The sequence below is a fragment of the Tachysurus vachellii genome, chromosome 17, assembly GCF_030014155.1.
Source record: "Tachysurus vachellii isolate PV-2020 chromosome 17, HZAU_Pvac_v1, whole genome shotgun sequence".
Lineage (NCBI taxonomy): Eukaryota > Metazoa > Chordata > Actinopteri > Siluriformes > Bagridae > Tachysurus > Tachysurus vachellii.
In genome coordinates this window covers 19,417,890-19,439,921 of record NC_083476.1, presented here as the reverse complement: position 1 = coordinate 19,439,921, position 22,032 = coordinate 19,417,890, and the positions used below count along the sequence as shown (strand labels likewise).

The window sequence follows — 22,032 nt, the reverse complement described above, 5'->3', positions numbered from 1 at the left end:
ATCAACAACCCAGAGCCATCTTTTAATGTTTGGGATTCTCCAGTTCTTCTTTAAAGCTGATGCGTAATAAGGGTGCCACTATTTTTTTTATAGTGTGCTACAATGTTAAAGAAATGGAATGAGCTATTTCATAGGAGTGGCAAAGGGTGAATGACCTCAAGACCATTTGCTAAACCCTGACGTGAGGCGGAGCAAACTACCACGTTGGCTGGCAAATGTAATGGGTTTATAGAGTAACCAAATTACAATTCATCCCTTATCGGGTGTGCATCCATTTCCAATCCTGAGTGAAGAAATTCTCCAATTTAAATTTCAGATCTTTCAAATAAAGATTTTTATTACATGGTTAAGTGTTATTGCAGTTTTTTTGTTTTTATTGTTTTCCCCATTTCGCCTGAACAAGGTCAGTTCATGTTTGTAGAGCTAAGAGAAACAGAAGTTGACTATAGTGGTCAAGGAGAACGATGAAACGCTAACACAAGCTGATGTTTTCATTGAAACATAGCAATGGGTTTTTCAGAAGCACCGAAGAGAAACACTTCAAATTCACCAGCTATGCCTTTATGATATGAAGCCTTTATAGCCACCGGATTTTCAGCAAATTAATTTCCCTTTCAAAGTTCAGTGTTTTAACTATCTGATGACCCACCTACCTGACACATTAACCAAGAGACTTAAGGAAGCTTGTAGAGTAACTAGTAAGAATATAGTTTATAACTTAGCAGAAGAAACCTACAGAGTGATGATTTTTGGTAGGGATTTGGATATTTCTATGTACGTTGGCTCTCGTGTTTCTCATTGGGCCGTGCAGTGACACCAGATACCTGATTGAGGTGGAGCTTCTTGGGATTTTATTTGGTCGGCTAACACAGGAGTTAAGATCATTTTTTTCACCACACGTGAATATTACAGTCTATTTCAGAAGTTTTCAGATTTTTAGTTTAGAAGATCGTTACTGGGAGTTGTTTTGTTTTGTTTTCTCTGAGTGTTGTATGAATTTCAGTATTAATTATGGATGATCTGAATGGAACAATCGATCCCAGATGTCTAGCTGATCCACCTATGGCTATGGACGTTATTAACCGTAAGTGTTTTTTATTTACTATTATTGTATAAATGAATTCACAATGATTAGAATGTAGTATTGAAACGGATGGACAATTAGTTTTGATCACTCAGACTACATCCATTTGATGACGTCTAGATTTGTTTTTTATTACTGTTTAAGAATGAATTAGATCCACGGTGCAAATTTGCGGTACATGTAGTAATATTAATTCATTTTGGTTCATCAAAAAATGTAGCAGTAAGCCATACTATAGGGATATGATAAAACTGTAATAAAACAGGACAAAAGATGACAGGACACAAAATGAACATATTAAACAAAAAATTTTTTTTTTTTAAAGTCACAATTTAAATTATAATTAGATTTTTTGTTCTGCCATAACAGCATTATGTCCTTTCCTGACTTTAGTTTTCCATACAAGTTGAATAAAAGTTATTATTTTGTTTATATAAATAATTAAATGATTGATTAATCCTCACAGAGCTGGATATGTTTGGGATTGCTCTATACTCCATCCTGACATTCATGGCTACTGCGTCTCTACTGTTGTATTCGGAGCAGTGTGCGTATGTCTACAAAAACGTACCCTACCCAAAGAAAACCAACATCGTTTGGGTCACCGGTGCTGCACCAGTAGGTTTTTTGTTTTGTTTCAACAATAATCTAATCATGTGTGTTTTACAGTGATGATGATATGGCATGATATGCCGTATCTATGTATGATATGGCATGATCTATGTATTGCTGTTACTTCATTATAGGTCATTTCTACTATGTCATGCCTTGGAATGTGGATCCCAAGAAGCACCATGTTCACAGATATGACCTCTAACTCGTAAGACACTCACTGTGACTCCTAAGAACGAGGTCACTGACCTGTAGAATTGAATCTCTAAAGGCGGGTCATTATGATATATTGTTTGCAGAGGACTTTTGCTATTATAGTAGGTTTAATGACGTGTGTTCTGTGTGTAGATATTTTGCGGTTGTGATCTATAAGATTCTGATTCTCATGCTGGAGGAGTGTGGTGGTGAAGAAGCCTTTTTGAGATACTCGGTAAAGAAGACGTTCTGGATCAGCACCGGGCCGTGTTGCTGTTGTTGCCCCTGCCTCCCCCGAGTGCCAATCACACGGTAAACTCTGGTCAAATCTGGTGTGCACAAAGAGCCAGTTCTGGCTGAAAGAAGTCACATGCTTAAATATATCTCTTCTTGAAGGTGAATAAAATGTTTAATGCTAATCCCTAAAACAATAAATAATGCTATGAAACATTAATACCCTCTCATTTTGTTTAGGCGCGTGCTGTTCCTGCTAAAGCTGGGATCCCTGCAGTATGCCATCATGAAGCCGGCCCTCTCTGTTCTCTCTGTTATTTTGTGGACCAATGGAATCTACGATCCTAATGACGTACGTAAAGTCATTACCCAGTGCATGCACACAATCAAAATCTCTTGCATATGCTTGAATATATGGTTTTTGTGCATGAGTCTCAAAACACAAAGGCAAGCTAGATGAAAAATATACCTCCAGTGAAAATAATACCACATTACCAGTATGTTGTTTCTGATCATCATCAGCATCAGATGATCGGATCGACAACGACAGATTCGGACATTTTATTAACATGTTTGATTCCAAGTGAACTGTACTATTACTCAATTAATAACTGTTTACAACCGCGGTGAGCAGAAAAGCATTTCAGAATGCTTATAGGGTAGGTACTTAACATGGCCTTCGTGTCAGCCATTTTTGTTCATTTTCTGATTCTTACTGGATTTTTATTTCCATACAAATCTCTTCAGATAGGAATTAGAAGGCATGAATTCTCAGGAGTTCAGCAGTTTCTGAAATAAATCACATTTATTTCTCCAGTCTGATGTTTGTTTTGAACTTTACCTTTAATGATATATATATATATATATATATATATATATATATATATATATATATATATGCTTACTTGTTTTTCTTCTTTGTCTATATTTGGACACAGCTAAGTATAACAAGAGCCACTATCTGGATAAACCCGTTCGTAGGAGTCCTGACTATTATCTCCTTGTGGCCGGTAGGCATCATGTTCATGCACATACAGAAGACACTGCGCAGCATCAAGATCATCCCCAAGTATGCCATGTATCAGGTGAGTGTGTTTACTGACTGCTCCGTGACAGTGACTGGCAGTCTGGTTAATGTCTTCTTTAAAGTTTATGTAGTTATATGAATGTAGTGGTAACCTTATCACTGGGGTCTTAAGTTCTGAACATAATCACTTATCAGTTTTGCCCAGAAGTTGTGGTATACCTGAACATGTTAGAAATAGCTTCACTGAGCAAGAGCAAGCCCCCTGGTGTTAGAACTGGGAATCATCCAGCCATGTGATATGGGGTTGTTTGGATATCATACTGAGAATTTATAAAATTAGTTTTAACTTGTATTTTATCTCTGAGTATTTGAATACAAGTACTTGTATTTGTGCTTAATGTATTCATTCTCATGTCCATGTGATTTTAGCTGGTTTTGGTTCTGAGTCAGTTGCAGTCAGCTATTATTAATATCCTGTCACTTAATGGGATAATTGCTTGCTCGCCACCTTTCTCATCTCCAGCCCGAGGATCTAGTGAGTATCCTATATTTAATATATTATATTATATTATATTATATTATATTATATTATATTATATTATATTATATTATATAAAACATATTCAACATGATAGAGTTTGCTGTTATAGAAAAATAATTAATGGCATGATGATGGAATCCATTACCACCTTAAAGTTGATTATATTCCTATAACAGAATGCCCCAAAATGATTCATTCTTCTTATATGACAATTTGGCATGCTGTAGTGTCAAATGACTTTAATGACACAACCTCTGTTTCTGTACAGTGCTTAGTCAGCAGTTAATGATTATTGAGATGTTCATCATCACGATGGTGACGAGGACACTCTACAGACGTTCCTACGAGCCCGTCAAGCTGGAACCTAAAGAGAGTGAAAATAACTTGGACGTTAAGCTCAGCTTAAACTCTGCCTTAGACGAGGAACATGCTGCATGATGTGAAAGAATATATTTATAATTCTGTGCCTTTTGTATTAGTGTATTTGTATTTCAGTACGTCATATATCACTTCATGTTTGGTGTGTATATAGTATATAAGTAGAATAAAAGAAAACATACAGAGACTGGAGAACACGCTGCTTCTATCACCTCTTCCTCATCTATTACTGTGTTAACCGTTTTCTGTCAGATTACTCGTTTCTTTTTTTTGGAAAACTGCTTTACAAAAAACTTTTAGTTTTAGATAAACAATGCAACTACAGACAATATTGATTCAAATCTTCTTTAGCATGAGTATTGAAGCTGGAACTACTACCAATGTACTTCAAATTCTTATTGTTTTTCCTGACATTCGTCAGATTGCAGGATAAGTGAAGGCACATTAAGGGCTAAGGAGCTTGCTCAAAGATTGATTCATGGCCAAAAGGCCAAAAACAGCCTTTGAGCTCTTGGCTTGCATTCTTATTTTCAGCTATTAGCACTAAACATTTACCAGACAAGCACCATGATACAGAAATCTGGCTTTTTTTTAAATACTTTTGACTAATTCAGATTTTTACAACAGTACAGGATTCAATACAGATGATCAAGAAATGCATCTCTACATCTGTACAGTGTTGCTATTAATGCATTTGTTTCTTTGTGCATGAAACAGACAATATTTTTAACTATTCAGAAAGACAATTTCATTAATCCTTTTGCAACCAGAGTGCTGATCTTGATTGAAGTCATTTCACTTATAAAAAAATCACATTAAAGGTGGGGTCTCCGTTGTTTGAAAGCCAGTGTTGACATTTGAAATAACACACACCACGTGGGTCCCAAATGGGTCCCACCCCTGTTTTGATAGCTCTGCCCCACACATACTGTACACCAGACAAGTATAACCCAAGTATAACCCGGACAAGTATTATGGTGGAACCTTGTGGGTTCAGCTGGCCGAGGGGATATTTTTAGCAATAAATGAAAACAATGAGTAATACTATGGTAATACAAATGTGTTTTTGTAGTACTGTGTGTTGTACCGTGTAAGGTTTATCTCCATTTCACGCGGAAGACGGTCTGTTCTCTCCAGCGCTGGAAAGCTGATCCTATATTAACACGGGTCCTGCTTCTTGCCTTATCGTAAGCCTTTCTTCGCTTTCTTTCTTTGTTTTTTCCACCATGTCAATGTTAAAACCGCTTTCTGCTAATGTCACACATGCGCACTGAACACTCTCCGCCCATATTGACAAGACACGCCCCTTTCTGCTCATTGGCTACACGTTTGTTTTGTTTTTGTTTTGTTTGGCGGCCCAACGCAGTTTTCTGAAGCATTTCTCAAACAACAGAGACCACAACTTTAAGTTTATATTCTCTATGTAGAATGAAAGATGCAACAAAAAAGGAACCATTTACAGTATGTAAAACTTATCACAATAAGTCAGATGTAATATGCTGTGTGTGTGTGTGCGTGTGTGTATATTGTGCATGCACTTGCTTTCCACTAAACTTTCACCAACATGCAAAAATGTTCCTGAAATAAGATATTTTTTTTTGAAATAACAAATTATTGTAGAATGATTGTAGAGATGACAAGTGAAATAAAGATACATAGAGTTTGTGTATCTGTAGAAATGATACACACTAAAGATTGTTGCCGAGACCAAGACGTGTTTGATTCCAAGTTGAGACTGATTGAATATTGAAGATCAAGAACATTAACCATCAAATTATTTTTGTCACTAGTTAAACTGGTTGGCTTCATTCTCTTCATTTATTTTTTTATCTGTTTTTTTTAGAAGAAAGACTCAAACTTGTGACATGAATGTAACAAGAAAAAAAATATATACTGTATTTTGTTTTATATATGTTATATACTGTGTATAGGGGGCACAGTGGCTTAGTGGTTAGCACGTTCTCCTCACACCTCAGGGTTGGGGGTTCGGTTCCCGCCTCCGCCTTGTGTGTGTGTGAAGTTTGCATGTTCTCCCCGTGCCTCGGGGGTTTCCTCTGGGTACTCCGGTTTCCTCCCCCGGTCCAAAGACATGCATGGTAGGTTGATTGGCATCTCTGGAAAATTGTCCGTAGTGTGTGATTGCGTGAGTGAATGAGAGTGTGTGTGTGCCCTGCGATGGGTTGGCACTCCGTCCAGGGTGTATCCTGCCTTGATGCCCGATGACGCCTGAGATAGGCACAGGCTCCCCGTGACCCGAGAATAGTTCGGATAAGCGGTAGAAGATGAATGAATGAATGAATGAATGAATGAATGAATATACTGTGTATATATGTTTATCTTTTTTTTTTTTACCAACTCTCAGTCAAGACCATGGCCACATTTAGCTACAGCATGAGCCCAAGAAAAAAAAAGTTCAAGTAGAGATGCAAATAAATTTGAGACAGATCCAAGTCTACAGAAAAAGAGTCCTACAGCTCGACCCTTGAGACTGCAATTGTAAAAACTCATAGAAAACATCTGACACTTTCACAGCACCAGTACAAGATAGAAAATGACTATATAGAGTTCCTATGGAAACAATAATGCATTAAATTAAGTCAGATTTGCTGTTTAAGAAAAGTTACAGATCACATTCTTATGAGATTGAAGCACTATAGATCTGAGTTTGGTGAAGAGCGCCACGTCTGTTCAGCTGCGTCACAACGCCATATCACGTGTAAGAGATTATTAAATCGTGCTCACGAGATTCCATTAAAGGATTGAATGTGTTGATTACTGATATACTGTCAACCATGAAGCTGTTTAATGTCTTACTGAAAGATGTCACGCGCAAAATAGAGTTTTATTCACGCTTCTCTCCTTCACCGATGTCCATCAAGCAGTTCTTGGATTTCGGTGAGTACCCGATGACGCACACGACTGTCATGTCCAGGGTTAATGCAAGCAGTCAGGGATATTAAGAGTGGTTAGTAGATTAGCTTTAGGATGAGTTGTGTATTAGAATATATTTATTAAACTTTATAGAAATTCTATGGAGTCTTGCTAGATATCCGAAGCTCTTTTTACGCACAGTTCATGCAGGCACTGAAATGCAAGAGCGCACAGTTAGATACTGTATATAGTTTTAGGTTTATTGAAGCTAGATTGTGATTACATATTGGTCTTTTGGGTTAAAGCTGAAAATTTAAACCATAAAACGAGGTTGCTTTGTCAAAGGATGTTTTATCACCATTACAGTATATGATTTTGTTGGAAATCAACCATCATCACTGTTGTTTTTGTTTTTTATTTAGTTATCATGGGTGTTAGAATATTGGACTCGTTCTTTGAAGCGAAAGGGGTTCATCTAAAACTTAAAACTAAAAAATGATAACTAAAAGTATCATTTAAAAGTAATTCAGTAAGTGTATATTTTGTAGAAGGATCTATTTTGGAAATAAAAAATACTTTTGTATGATAAAATGTTTAATATTATAGTTAGAAGGATTTCATATCGATTCACGGAAAGTTGTGTACTGCATGAAACTCTATATTTAACAAATCAAATCTGGAATAAATCTTGAAATCAGGCTTGTTGTATATATATATGCTCTTAAGTATGCTTAAATTTTATAAAGATAAGTTAGTATTCACGAATCACAACAGTTCCCAAACTCCCAATAACACAGAACCAAAGTTTACACGTCATTAACCTGTAAAATACACAGGTTGTTTTCCCAGAACATGCTACCTTTGCACCTTCAAGGGTTTTCCAGGTAATAGAGTTCCATTTGCATAAAATACAAGTTGCCACATGGAGGAGTTATCAAGTCCATTCCTGCAGAGTTGTTTCCCTGCATGGCTTCATGACATACTGTACCGTGATTGAGGCCTAGTTTACAGAAAACTACTGTGAGACTATAAAACTATATAAGAGAAAATTATAAGAGTAGAACAATACGTCATGTTCACTGTATCTGTATATTTATGATAAAAAAAATAAAGTCTAATAATACGGGATAGAATATGCTTTCGAGACATTTACCACCCTGGAGACGTTAGTGTGTAGATGAAAGTGATATCGTATTTAATCTAAATACTTTCTCTGTATGTGGTCTTGGCAGATGACTAAACTAAAGATAGTAAAAGTGTATGCTGATACCAACATTTAATGTGGAACACTTTCCTGGCAAGACCACTGAGCACTGACCTTTGAGAAGAAAAAGAGGGGCAGCACAGGGGCAGATGGACATACAATACCGTGGAATGTAACTTGAGAAAATAACTATGACCTGCATGCACACTTTTTCTTGTACAGGTAGAGAGAACGCTTGTGAAAAGACCTCCTATATGTTCCTGAGAAAAGAACTGCCTGTTCGTTTGGCCAATACAATGAGAGAAGTCACTCTGCTGCCTGGCAATCTGCTAAACCAGCCATCTGTCAAGCTGGTCCAGAGCTGGTGAGTGGCGGGGATTAACGAGGGCAGGATGGCAATTGATCGATTCGATTAATATTCCTGATATTGTAAATTCATATATTCTACTAGATAACACTGAAAAGATACAGTACTTACTAGGTGCTCACTTGGAATAGACACTAGGGATATTCCTTGGGCGCCATCTAGAGGAGGGTAGTATTTTACAGAGCTTTCAGACTAGAGCTGGAGATGTTTTCATTATTCAGCTGAAGCCAATTTATTTGAAGTCAGATTGTATTTTATTGGATATTCGACCACTCCTATGTAGAAGGTGGAGATTTGTCCTTCTCATTCTCCAGAAGAAGTGAAGATGCTGTGAAAAAGAGTATTATTATTGTCCATAGATGATACCTGTGAGGTTCTTGTTATTGTGCATGTATGTGAGCGTAGAATAATTCAGTGACTCTTTTATCCTCTAGTGAAATACCTTTATTACTTCTGTAAAGCTGTCAGGTTCAAAAAGTTCATTTGATCTCTCAGGTACAGCCAGAGTTTTGAGGAGCTGTTAGATTATGAAAACCGGAGCCCAGAGGATCCTCACAGTCTTAATGAGTGAGTATTTCTGACCAGCTTAGATGGTAAGCCCATTCCTCAGGTGCTTTCTTGCAGACATCACCCCAAAGCCTGGTTCCCAGTAACCCTAATGTGGGCAGGAGGATCTTTTTTTTTTGCACCTTTATTTAGGATCTTCTGATTGTTCTTTGAGAGGCCACACAGTGAGCAATGTAATTTTAAGTTATATGTGAAGATATATGTGAATCTAGACACAGGGGTTTCAAGCCAGTGACTTCTGTGCCGGTCCCAAGAACGGATAAAAAGAGAGGGTTGTGTCAGGAATGGCATCTGGGGTAAAACGTGCCAGATCTAAAGTGAAAGTGACGTGAAATACGGCTAAGTACGGTGACCCATACTCAGAATTTGTTCTCTGCGTTTAACCCATCCAAAGTGCACACACACAGCAGTGAACACACACACACTGTGAACACACACCCAGAGCAGTGGGCAGCCATTTATGCCCGGGGAGCATTTGGGGGGGTTTGGTGCCTTGCTCAAGGGCACCTCAGTCGTGGCCGGCCCGAGACTTGAACCCAAAACCTTAGCGTTAGGAGTCAGACTCTAACCATTAGGTCACGACTTCCCAAGTCTTCATGACTTCTAAACATGCGTCAGTTGGCAATCCATACCATATCGATCGAGGCTTGGGTTGATAATGATCGCCGAATGAAATTGGACTATCGTTGGTCGAGGAAGGAGAGGAGGGAGAAGGGTAACATGAAGTTAATTGGTGCGAGAGTAGAGGATGCTGAGGATTAGGAGGAAACATGATTCGCTGTGGCGACTCCTAATGGGAAAAGTCAAAACTAAAAGTAGATGTGAAGATATATGTAAAATAAATGACTACCTCATAAGCGTTTCTTGTTAAAAATGCTTTCAGCTGTTAATTGTGGGAAAATCCATTCACTAAGACATAATGCTTACAATCACCTGCATAACCGAAAGCCTTTAAATAGATCACAGATTCTTTTCTTTCGTGTTGAAAACGTCAGTTTCTTAGACCTCCTTATCCAGATCCGGAACAGACACAACGATGTGGTTCCCACCATGGCCCAGGGAGTGATCGAATACAAGGAGAAGTTTGGTTTTGACCCTTTCATCAGCAGCAATGTGCAGTACTTCCTGGATCGTTTCTACACCAGCCGCATCTCCTTTCGCATGCTCATCAACCAGCATAGTATGTGCTTTCATACGCATGGTAACTGCATGTAGGACCAAAATAATACGTGATTAACAAATCTAGTGCAGCGTAATGGCTCATCGGACACTTTAATAGGAACACCTATTTGTTCACCTAATTGTTCGTGCAGTAATCGTAGGATGATATAAAAAAAATAATAATAAAAAAATACCCCAATATTTAGCTTTTGCTTTCAATCTTTAGCGGCATAGTTTGTCTTGTGCCTGCCTCAGTTTTGACATATTGTGTGTTCTGACATGCCTTTCTGCTCAGGACATGTGTGAAGTGTGGTTACATTTGTTAATGTCAGCTTGACGTCCTCTCATCAAAGCCACAGAACTGCCGTTCTCATATTCTAAATACTGCTGTGTGTGTTAAGATCTCTTTTAAGCACTGAACTGCTGGCCTATGATTGGCTGATTGAATAATTGTATGAATGTGCACCTCCAGTCAGTCTACATGTATTTCTGATTTAACTACATCCTGTTGCAGCTCTCCTCTTCAGTGACGGCATCAACCATGCCCATCCCAAACACATCGGAGGCATCGACCCAGCCTGCAACGTAGTCGAAGTAGTAAGAGGTATGTACCTCTCAGTGAAGGCACCGAGCTAAAGTTATATAGTGTCATATAGTCATATCCGACTTCTCACGCATGACTGTCTTCTTCCTGTTTCAGATGCATATGAGTCTGCAAAGATGCTCTGTGAAAAGTATTACATGATAGCACCTGAGTTACACATCCAGGAATTCAACAGTGAGCTTGTGATACTTGCGCTGTAATGAGTATTCGATTATCACACTTATTATTATTGTATTAACATTTATATACAGAATCCGGTAGCAAATGAATAGTAGCCCAGCTCCGGCCTGCACTTTTACTTCTCTCGAAATGGCAGCTATTATCTTATCTGGATCTTAAAAGTAAAAATCTACAGCTTGATGAGACCCTTGTTGTGCAATGGTCTGAGAAATCCAGTCACTTCTGATCATTTTACTACGGTGGCCGAGAAGTGCAAAACACATTAACAAATCCGAAAACAAATTAACAAATCCCAAAACACATTGACAAATCCCAAAACACATTAACAAATCCGAAAACAAATTAACAAATCCGAAAACAAATTAACAAATCCCAAAACACATTAACAAATCCGAAAACACATTAACAAATCCGAAAACAAATTAACAAATCCGAAAACACATTAACAAATCCGAAAACACATTAACAAATCCGAAAACACATTAACAAATCCGAAAACAAATTAACAAATCCCAAAACACATTAACAAATCCCAAAACACATTAACAAATCCCAAAACAAATTAACAAATCCCAAAACAAATTAACAAATCCCAAAACAAATTAACAAATCCCAGAACACATTAACAATTCAGACAACCCGGAAGCGGTTGGTATAGTTTGTGAATGGAAACTTACCATCATCGGACGAGACACCTTTCATTCACCTGTATATCTTTAATGACAGTCGTCTTGTCCAATTTGGGATTTGTTAATGTGTTTTCGGATTTGTTAATTTGTTTTCGGATTTGTTAATGTGTTTTCGGATTTGTTAATTTGTTTTGCACTTCCCGGCCATCGTATTTTACAGTATATAAGAGAGACGATTAGTAGCCTATGCATAACGACATCAAGATATCATAACACTCCTTTTTCATATTATTTTGCTGTATAAATGTGATCATTGAAGGAATACATCTCACGGTAGGATTAGCATTCCATATAAAAGGTAATAGTCTGTATAGTACAAGTTCTTTTTTTGGACATATTTGAACTTGGACTTTTTTTAGGAAAAAAAAGAAAATAAAAAGAGATTTGTTTTATAAGTAAAGTTCTTTTAAAGACCCATGTGTATCCCTTCAAGGCAAGAACCCCGATAAGCCCATCCAGGTGGTCTACGTGCCGTCCCATTTGTTCCACATGCTCTTTGAGCTCTTCAAGGCAAGTGCACTCAGGTCGGTTACATGATCCGGTGTCACTCTGGTCTGTTGTCGGACGGTGGCAGTAATGACACTTCATAAATACCACCTTTATTTGTAGAACTCCATGCGAGCTACGGTGGAGCTTCATGAGAACAACACAGCATCAATTCCCCCTGTGAAAGTCTGTGTAACTCTGGGAAAAGAAGATCTCTCCATAAAAGTATATGACATTAAAGAGACTACTGGCACATTAACAGCACATTAATTATTAATAATGTTGAATGCTTCTTCATTTGTAAAGCTAACATAAGTTAATTTACTGTACGCTTCTGTACTTTTTTCTTTGTCTTTGCCAGATTAGTGATTTTGGAGGAGGCGTACCATTGAGGAAGATTCACCGCCTCTTTAACTACATGTACTCCACAGCTCCGACACCATCCCTGGATCCTTCAGAAAATGCTGTGCCTCTGGTAACTCTTCCCACCGTGCAGTGTTTTGCTGTTTGTGAGATAGCATGTTTAATAGAAAAGGTAACACACTTTTCCTTAACGCAGGCTGGCTTTGGCTACGGTTTGCCCATCTCCAGACTGTATGCACGCTACTTCCAGGGAGACCTATGTCTCTACTCTATAGAGGGAGTAGGCACTCATGCAGTCATCTATCTGAAGGTGTGTTGTGTTACGTTTAACATATTATATTGTATGTACAACAAGTTCTACGGTTGTTCATGGTACATAGTCTGTAAAGGTTCTGGGTTTGATCTAGATCATAGTTGGTTCATTTTGTTTCTTGTAGCTTGCAATCTAATGAGTAATGTTGTGTGAGCCATAATAACACACCAAGGCAAACAATTTATAACACAAAACAGTTATCATTAACTCCTTCTGTACTGTACATGAAGCTGGAGGAACACGTATTCTTGATTAAACACTGAAGTTGTGTCCCAAATGACATACTACACACTACACACTATGCACTTATATTAGAAAAAAAAGAGTAATTTTAGAAGGGTCAAATCATCTCATATGGAGCACTTCCTGTCCATGGTAAAAACTTCAAATGCACATTATGCGATTATCCACGTACCAGATCATCCATGTACACTTCTTCTTCCTTTCCTTCATGGCATTATACTACTACACAATGGCACAGAAGTAGTACATAAGTATGCAATTTGGGATGCAACTTGATTTGCACTAATCATAGAATTTTGAGGATTAATTTATATTAGGTAGAAGTGAAACACTCATGTTAAGAGGGTCTATAAACTGTAATCCACAGGCTCTGTCCAGTGAGTCCTTCGAGCGACTCCCTATCTTCAACAAGTCAGCGTGGAGGCATTATCAGTTAGGGCCAGAGGCGGACGACTGGAGCAACCCCAGCAGAGACCCTCGGGACGCATCCAGATTTAAAACAAACTAACAGACTGACACATTCTGTGTATCAGTGAATGTGACCTGGAGCGTATTCACTCAGAATGAACAGAAACCGACATATCCTGGGAATTGGGTGCGTAGATTAGAATACAGCTTGGATCAGGTACCAATTTATCACCAGAGTGAGAAAGTGCACATGCACATAACTTTTATTATACATGTGGATCACATAGGAATCGGTACAATACAGTATCGTGTGTAATGGTGGAGAAATACATTTAATACATTGATATGTATTGCTGTGGGCAGTTTGACTCCAATTTTTGATTTATTGCTTTTTGAAAGACACTGACTTTTTATTACAGCTAAATATCGTGTAAGAATAGGCATAGGTTATCCCGTTTTTGTATAATAAATAATCGGTAAATAAAATATAAGGGCTGGGGATCGTTCATATAAGCTTTATGGTGTCTCTGGGAAAGTCAGGAAAACCATTAAAATACAGCTTAATCCATTATTTCTGTATGTCTTTGATATAGATTAATTTATGAAAAATATAATGGGTATCATTTTAATATGACGAATATTGCAAATACAGCAGTGCAGTTTGTAACCAAACTGGGAATGAAACTTTGGAATGCAGCAGACAGGCTTTGACAGGTTTGGGAGGAATGTGAGTGTTGGATTTTAGATGTCGTGTATGATGGTGGATTGAAATTTTCCTGTATGCTGCTGGCTCAGCCTGTGAAAGCTTTAGGAAGGAAACGGTGCAGGGGTGTGGTAGGGTTCAGAGAGCCGGAGGTGAGGGAGAGCGTCCTCTTGTGGGGCTGCTGCTCGGGGAGGTGCGGGGCGACTGGTACGGGGACAGAGCCTGCAGCACACGGCCACTCCGCTCCTGGATCATATGCTTTTGGGGAAGAGTGCACATTATAAATAAGATTTAATTTGTTCTCATTTTATTTTTCATTTGCTTCCTAAATGATTATTGAATGCTTCACTTGCTCACCCATGGTCCATCGGGGCCAAAGAGCTCCAGAAAGTTTCCAATAAACTCACGGGATTTTTCTTCCCATTTCAGTATGAGGTCATGGCTTTTCTCTTCCACACGGTGCACTAAGTGTTTAGACTTCTCTTCCACGGTTCTCACCTTCTCTTTCATTTTATCCACCTGGTTCTGCAGACGATACTTGTTCTCCTGTACGTTTAGATACAGTAGGAAGTGACAAATTATGGTGCGGAAAATTTTAGAACATCATAGCACAAACAAACAGTACAAAATTAAATGCCTAACGCCTTCGTTCATCATACATTGAGAAACCCGACGTTCAGTTCCCGGGCTGTGTAGCCTCTTTGCAGGTTTCTTCGCACGTAAAGGTCGTAGTCGCGGACGATGCGTGTGATGAGGTCTGAGGTAGAAATACCCTCTGTCCTTTGTGTGGCTACAAACATTCCTAAAACCCACAGAAAAAAAACCCAACACACATTTCACATATTTCCTAATATGCAGTACACCTAATATCACTAAGATATTAGGCTAATTACTTGTAATAAAGACTTCTGCTATGTTGTGCTTGGCCATACCTGCTGCTTTGATATGTTTATACACATCTTCCGATCCTGCAGAGGTGTATGGGATATCATCATGGGCTACAAAGTCAATCTGCATAAAAAAGCTATTGTTAAATGTCTTCACTGCAGTAAAGAACATAAAAAATAGCATTCATGAGGTAATGATTTGGATTTAAACTGGAATATGATTGGGTCACACTCTACTGACCTTGTGTTTCTTCAGGAACTCGGGCGTGATGGTCCACGGGGCATCACGGACCACCTCGTCTACATAACGGCAGTGTATGAGAGCTTCGTAACGCTCGTCTTCGTTCATTACCGTGTAGCCTTTGTACTTATGTGTCAGCTGGTCACTGCAAACTGAAACACACACACATACAAATGATGTCTCAAATTTCTTCTCGAATTTTCACTGCTTGCTGTTGTCCTCACTTCTATAAGTATGTTCTGTGTCTTAATATTACTTCGCCTATTTATTATTTAAACATCCTCCTTGTACACACGTGTGCTCCCTGCCATGCCGTTCCCCCTATTTCCACATGCTATACAATGACTGGGGGTAAAAACTTGCCTGGTATCGTTACAATAGTATATTCTCACTCACTCACACATCTTCTACCGCTTATCCGAACTACCTCGGGTCACAGGGATCTCAGGCGTCATCGGGCATCAAGGCAGGATACACCCTGGATGGAGTGCCAACCCATTGCAGGGCACACACACACTCTCATTCACTCACGCAATCACACACTACGGACAATTTTCCAGAGATGCCAATCAACCTACCATGCATGTCTTTGGACCGGAGGAGGAAACCGGAGTATCCGGAGGAAACCCCCGAGGCACGTGGAGAACATGCAAACTCCACACACACAAGGTGGAGGCGGGAATCGAACCCCCAACCCTGGAGGTGTGAGGCGAACGTGCTAACCACTAAGCCACCGTGCCCCCCATACTACATTTAATACTTCTATATTAAAATATTTAAACACATATGTCAAGTCAGAGTTTTGCTCCATGCTGCCTGCCATTTATTAGATATGGACGATATATGTTTTCTTTTCAATGATCAGTATGTGTGTGAGTGTACCTGTGCACCAGAAGCTCACCTCCAACGATCAAGCACGTGTTGGGGAACAGATTCTTTGCCTGCATAAGAGCACGGGCATGGCCAGAGTGGAAGAGATCAAAAATTCCATCAGCATAGACCCTTACAGGCCGGTGAGCTGTAGAAGAACATAAAAAAACATAAGGCTTGTGTTCTGTAAACACTTTATCATTACAGAATTTCATTTGAACGTTTGTTTCTTGTTTCTGAAAGCACAGAAGGTGCATACCAGGAGTACCACGCCGGGCCTGGGCTAAAGTCACCTTATCATGGGTGACCTCAGTATCAGTGCCTCTATCTTTAGCAAAGATTGCTGGTACCCTTAGAGTCTGTAGAGAAAATGATACTATTACAGTACATGGCATGTTTACAGTTTTTGACAATCTTCTTACTGGTCATCAACCAGTATAAATCCTTCATAAGGACTATAGCATTTTCTTTCAAAAGGATATGGCGCAAAACACACACACACGAATATAACCTGAACCGTATTTTTAACGTTAATATCGTTGACTATCCAAAAGTTCTGTTTCCCTGGAGTATAAATGTAAGAATGCATTCAGGCATTTTTCATTATCACCATAAACAAATGGGTGAACAGAAGCTTAGCATCATTAAGCATACCGTTAGTGAAAACCTGAAAGTGTTGAAACTTACAGATGACTGTGTAAGTGGTAAAAAGATGCCTGTGTTAGTTACAGAGGATGCTTCACATAATTTGAGAGAGAGAGAGAGAGAGAGAGAGCAAGAGAAAGCAATTGTACATATATTATAGAAACATTTGAAATGATAATCTTTGCATCATTTGATTGATAATCTTTGCTACACCTACATAAATCCTTATCATAAGTCCTATCTGGACTTCTGAACCTGCAATGACAATTGCTAAAGAAATACATAATAAATAAGCTGAATGTATGTGCATGCAATCTAACTGATATGTAATGTTGTCTGTGGCCTTTGGACTATCAGCTGTTCGGAGTTCTCTCACAGGGTGACCAATAAAGCACAGGCAAGATTAAAACCCACTTCACAGGCAGTATGGTAAACCTTTAAGAATCTGTTCTATGCATTAGGCAGTACACACATCCTTTACACGTAACTTCCTTTGTAAAATGATAGCATTACAGAGTACTACATCGAAATGCGTAATATTGTCATAGGTTACGAGCACTGTACACTCTGTACTGGCAAAAAATATTTATACACATATACAGTAATAAAATACATATTGTAAAGAACTGCATTTGCACTTGTTTACTTGGTGACATGGTGTAGGTGTTTTGACAGGGGAAAGAGGGCAAAAATTTGGAGTGGGGTAGCTGGAAGGAGGTTTGGGAAATAGTGCGGGTCGTCTGCTGTGTAATTCTTCCAAGTTTTATTTTTCAAAGCATTTGCTAATGGGGATGTGCAAACATCTCGCTCAGTCACAATCACACACACACACACACACACACACACACAGAGTATAGAGTCTGTGAATTAGAGGCCAGGTGTGTTGTGTTTAAATGAAATATTCAGGTATACAGCACATTACAGTTATTTTAGCTTTTTCCCTAACATCTGTATAGATTTTTACTCTTACCCAAACATCTGTATATATTTTTAATTTTACTCCAACTGTATGTTTTTACGTTTGCTAAAAAACATCTGTGTATATTTTCACTCTTACCCAAACATCTGTATATTTTTTCACTCTTACCCAACATCTGTATATTTTTTCACTCTTACCCAAACATCTGTATGTATTTTCACTCTTACCCAAACATCTGTATATATTTTCACTCTTACCCAAACATCTGTATGTATTTTCACTCTTACCCAAACATCTGTATATATTTTCACTCTTACCCAAACATCTGTATATATTTTCACTCTTACCCAAACATCTGTATATATTTTCACTCTTACCCAAACATCTGTATATACTTTCACTTTTACCCAAACATCTGTATATAATAGCATCTAACAGTCATGTATACTTTATAGACATTTAACTGTCTATATTTTCAGCAGCTATAACTAAACTGCACTTACCTTGGCAGCTGGAGGTCTGCGTTTCTGCTGACCGTGAGCCTGATGGCCACGGGATCCGTTGCGTCTTTTCTTTGACATGCTGTATTGGCTCTGTCCAGGCCCGGCTCAACACCTCCACGGCCACAACACACCACTGAGCTGAAACACACGTGTGAAGGCAGCTACAGTGATCCATGTAACAGGGCAAATGTACAAAGTTCAAAGTTCACCGTGAATACAGAACCTAGAGCAATCATCTTTGTAAGGCATGTCAGTGTATAAATGACCTAAAATAATACCAACGATGGTGTCGTGCTACACAAGATCACCGATCAACCGATGAAAGGTCACTGAAGGATTTCTTGTTCTGCCTTTTTCTATCAGCTTATATAGACTTTAATAAGAAATAAAACAGTATTTACCTTCTTCTAAAAAAGCCAATAAGCAAACATACACCATACTTCTCACTCACTCACTCACTCATCTTCTACCGCTTATCCAAACTACCATCTCAGGCGTCATAGGGCAACAAATCAGGATACACCCTGGATGGAGTGCCAACCCATCACAGGGCACACACACACACTCATTCGCTCATGCAATCACACACTACGGACAATTTTTCCAGAGATGCCAATCAACCTACCATGCATGTCTTTGGACCGGGGGAGGAAACCGGAGTACCCGGAGGAAACCCCCGAGGCACGGGAAGAACATGCAAACTCCACACACACAAGGCGGAGGCGGGAATCGAACCCCCAACCCTGGAGGTGTGAGGCGAACGTGCTAACCAATAAGCCACCGTGCCCCCCACCCATACTTCTTTTATATTCAATACTATATTCCTCACATTTAATTAAATTCTTATTTCATTCTGGCTGTTTAATGGTAAAAAACTGTAGTACTTTACCCAATTATAACCACTTTATCTTAGATTTTACTTTTTCTTGAACTTTCTCTGCAACATTTTTCTTTCTAATCAGTTAACTTCTGACTTTTCACATTGCAAAAAAAGTTTTCTTTTCAGTGTTTTTTTTTTTCTTTTTTTTCTCTTCTATATGTCCTTCAGTTTCTCTTTTATCTCCTGATGACTAACAGCCATTCCTGAAATCATATTTTATAATAAATGGACTTGTTTGGAAGGACATTGTTCATGTATTGCTCTAAAGATGTCTCATCCATCTTTTTCAGTGCATTATTCTTCTCACTCCTGTTAGCAGCCATGGTCTGCTCTGCATTCCTGAAATAGTGATTCACATACCATGCTGATTTTAAGAACATCGATGGCTTCTCATCATCCATCTCGTAGTCAGCAATCAGGTTGGAGTCCACAGGGGAAACTGATTACCTCTAGGCATGCTTTTGGTGGTGAGGGCAGCATCCTGGCTGATGGTGTAGAATAGATCAACAAAGCTCACTATTAGCAATGTGTTTGCTTTCTGAATGCTGAGGACAGTTTGGTCAAATAAAAAAGCTTTCAAGCAACTTGTTCCTCATGCTCCTGTACAGTAAGAAATAAAATAAGAATTATGGACAATAGGAATGGCTTGACAACAGGATAGAGTGCACAAAACAGGCCCATGATCATTGCCATGTTTTTCACTTTACACACAGCAGGAAATAAAATAGCATTTATTTTATAATCATACAAATTTTGAGACTCTAAGACTGGGATTTTTTTCATTTACTAAATCTATATGTAAGTATTAATGAAAAAATGAGCTGCATCTTATATGCATATTATATCTGCTATCTATAGTATAATATTTATTGAAACATATTAAAGGAAAAAATTATTACATCATTCACATTTCTAAGTGAAAAGTGAAATTGAGTGAAAGTCAAAACATATCCACATTTAAATAAGGTATTCAACAATGAAAATATAGGAAAAAAGAAACTATAACTGCTGAAAAGAGCAAATCTGGCTTACAGGTTTGCTAATGTTTAATTATACATTAGCACATTAGCAACGAAAACAATCAATAGCAAGCTAATTAACAGGCTAATTTACATAATTTTACTAGCTAGCTAGTTGTACATGCTAATTTACATAACTTTACTTGCTAGCTAATTTAACAAGCTAATTTACATAACATGACTAGCTAAGCTACCTACTTTAACACGCTAATTTACAGAACTTGATTAGCTAGCTAATTTAACACACTAATTTACATAACTTTACTAGTTGGCTAATTTAACAAGCTAATTTACTTTCCTGTTTTCCTCTCTTGGAAATTTTCTCGATTAACAGTACAAGTATTAATTTTCAATAATGCTTCAATTAATAATAAAATAATTAAAAGTAGAATTACTCGAGTATTTTTCACTCCTAGATTTAAGCAATGCAGGAATATGTATTTAATTAAGTGTTACAATTATTTTACCACAGCTATTTAACTAAGCTATTAATTATATGTACATCGTCACGTATTTATATTGTGTCCATCATCATTGTTTATAATACTGTGCTTTAATCACTAGCATAGGATTGTTTTAGGATAATCCTGATGTTTCATCAGGGTCATTTATTTCCCAGTAAAAAACAAAACAAACCCTGTTAACTTCATAGTTTCCAGTAGATGGCAGAAGATCCTCTTGAGGCAGTCTAAGATCATGCTAAAATCTCCGAATGAGTTTTACATTTACAGCATTTAGCAGACACCCTTATCCAGAGTGACTTACATTTTTATTTCAGTTTATTCAATTGAGGGTTAAGAGCCTTGCTCAGGGACCCAGCAGTGGCAGCTTGGTGGACCTGGGATTCAAACTCATAACCTTCCGATCAGTAGTCCCAACACCTTAACCACTGAGCTACCACAGCCCAACACGCTCATATTACACAACAAGTATCCCTTTATCCAGTTTTTTGATAGAAAGTGAGACATTTCAAGGTCATCACATAGTGCTCTCTAGAACGGTCCTTGGATCATGAAGGTCCCTACTTTCCTAAATGACATTAATTAGACTCACCTTGACACCTTGAACTGTTACTAGATTTAACTGTTGTAATGTCATTTGCTAATTTGGTTGATGCTTAGCGATGCTGATGCTTAGCGAATTAAACGCATGACCTCCTGCTCACTAAACCACTATGATACTGACAAGGGCTATAAACTTTATATACGGAATGAAACCCATACCACATTCAGTAACAGAACTCATTGTACACATCTTTGGAGCACAGAGAACCATTTATTTATGAGATTTGAGGCAGAGGCATGGGACACCAAAGGAGGTGAGTTTTCCTGTTACAGTATTTGTGTAATCTGTCCTTCTCCAGCAGTATCCATTACTTCATTACGACATTCATTCTAGGGCCACTGTTGTAAGGGCACACAACAATTACAACCATTTGTGGTATGTTTACACCTGTTTTTACCCTGTCTCGGAAAACAGAACAGGCTTCATGTGTCTTAGCTTTGCAAATACTGAACTGTTAAGGTATGCAATACACAGCAAACCAGCATGCTCCATTTTATTTCATTACCAAATCTGTGATCATGATTTGTTCATGACACCCTTTTATTGTGTCAACAATAACATAAATAGATGATTTAATAGGAGTTACATTATTTAATCCCTTTTATAACCACAGCAGGAATATACTGTACAGCAGATCTTCGATTTATCTCAAAACAGCTTTGTCAGCACCACAAGTGTAGCATGCTTGCCCTTGTATTGTCTTCAGAAATGGCAGCCAGCCACCACACTGTGTCTCTGAGGTATTCCTACAGAGCAGGGCATATACTGTAGCA

The 22,032-nt window shown here is 38.3% G+C and overlaps 3 protein-coding genes across 3 annotated transcripts; 2 read left to right on the top strand and 1 right to left on the bottom strand.

The window, feature by feature from the left end:
• The first annotated feature begins 517 nt into the window (after positions 1 to 517).
• Positions 518 to 4,256, top strand: LOC132860380 (organic solute transporter subunit alpha-like). The gene is made up of 8 exons (XM_060891569.1): positions 518 to 1,084; positions 1,551 to 1,702; positions 1,831 to 1,904; positions 2,045 to 2,203; positions 2,366 to 2,477; positions 3,064 to 3,210; positions 3,582 to 3,687; positions 3,962 to 4,256. The coding sequence occupies exons 1-8, from the start codon at positions 1,012 to 1,014 to the stop codon at positions 4,129 to 4,131; spliced, it is 993 nt and encodes a 330-aa protein (XP_060747552.1). The 5' UTR covers positions 518 to 1,011; the 3' UTR covers positions 4,132 to 4,256.
• Positions 4,257 to 6,773: 2,517 nt separating this feature from the next.
• pdk3b (pyruvate dehydrogenase kinase, isozyme 3b) lies at positions 6,774 to 14,661 on the top strand. The gene is made up of 11 exons (XM_060890859.1): positions 6,774 to 6,966; positions 8,369 to 8,510; positions 9,009 to 9,080; positions 10,076 to 10,260; positions 10,756 to 10,845; positions 10,942 to 11,019; positions 12,148 to 12,224; positions 12,324 to 12,425; positions 12,562 to 12,675; positions 12,760 to 12,873; positions 13,487 to 14,661. Exons 1-11 carry the CDS (start codon positions 6,864 to 6,866, stop codon positions 13,625 to 13,627), a joined length of 1,218 nt encoding a protein of 405 aa, XP_060746842.1. The 5' UTR covers positions 6,774 to 6,863; the 3' UTR covers positions 13,628 to 14,661.
• On the bottom strand, positions 13,773 to 18,433 carry pcyt1bb (phosphate cytidylyltransferase 1B, choline b). The gene is made up of 8 exons (XM_060890861.1): positions 18,296 to 18,433; positions 16,488 to 16,587; positions 16,260 to 16,376; positions 15,359 to 15,510; positions 15,163 to 15,241; positions 14,890 to 15,032; positions 14,588 to 14,776; positions 13,773 to 14,488 (listed from the first exon to the last, which is right to left on the bottom strand). The coding sequence occupies exons 1-8, from the start codon at positions 18,371 to 18,373 to the stop codon at positions 14,369 to 14,371; spliced, it is 978 nt and encodes a 325-aa protein (XP_060746844.1). The 5' UTR covers positions 18,374 to 18,433; the 3' UTR covers positions 13,773 to 14,368.
• Positions 18,434 to 22,032: the final 3,599 nt, after the last annotated feature.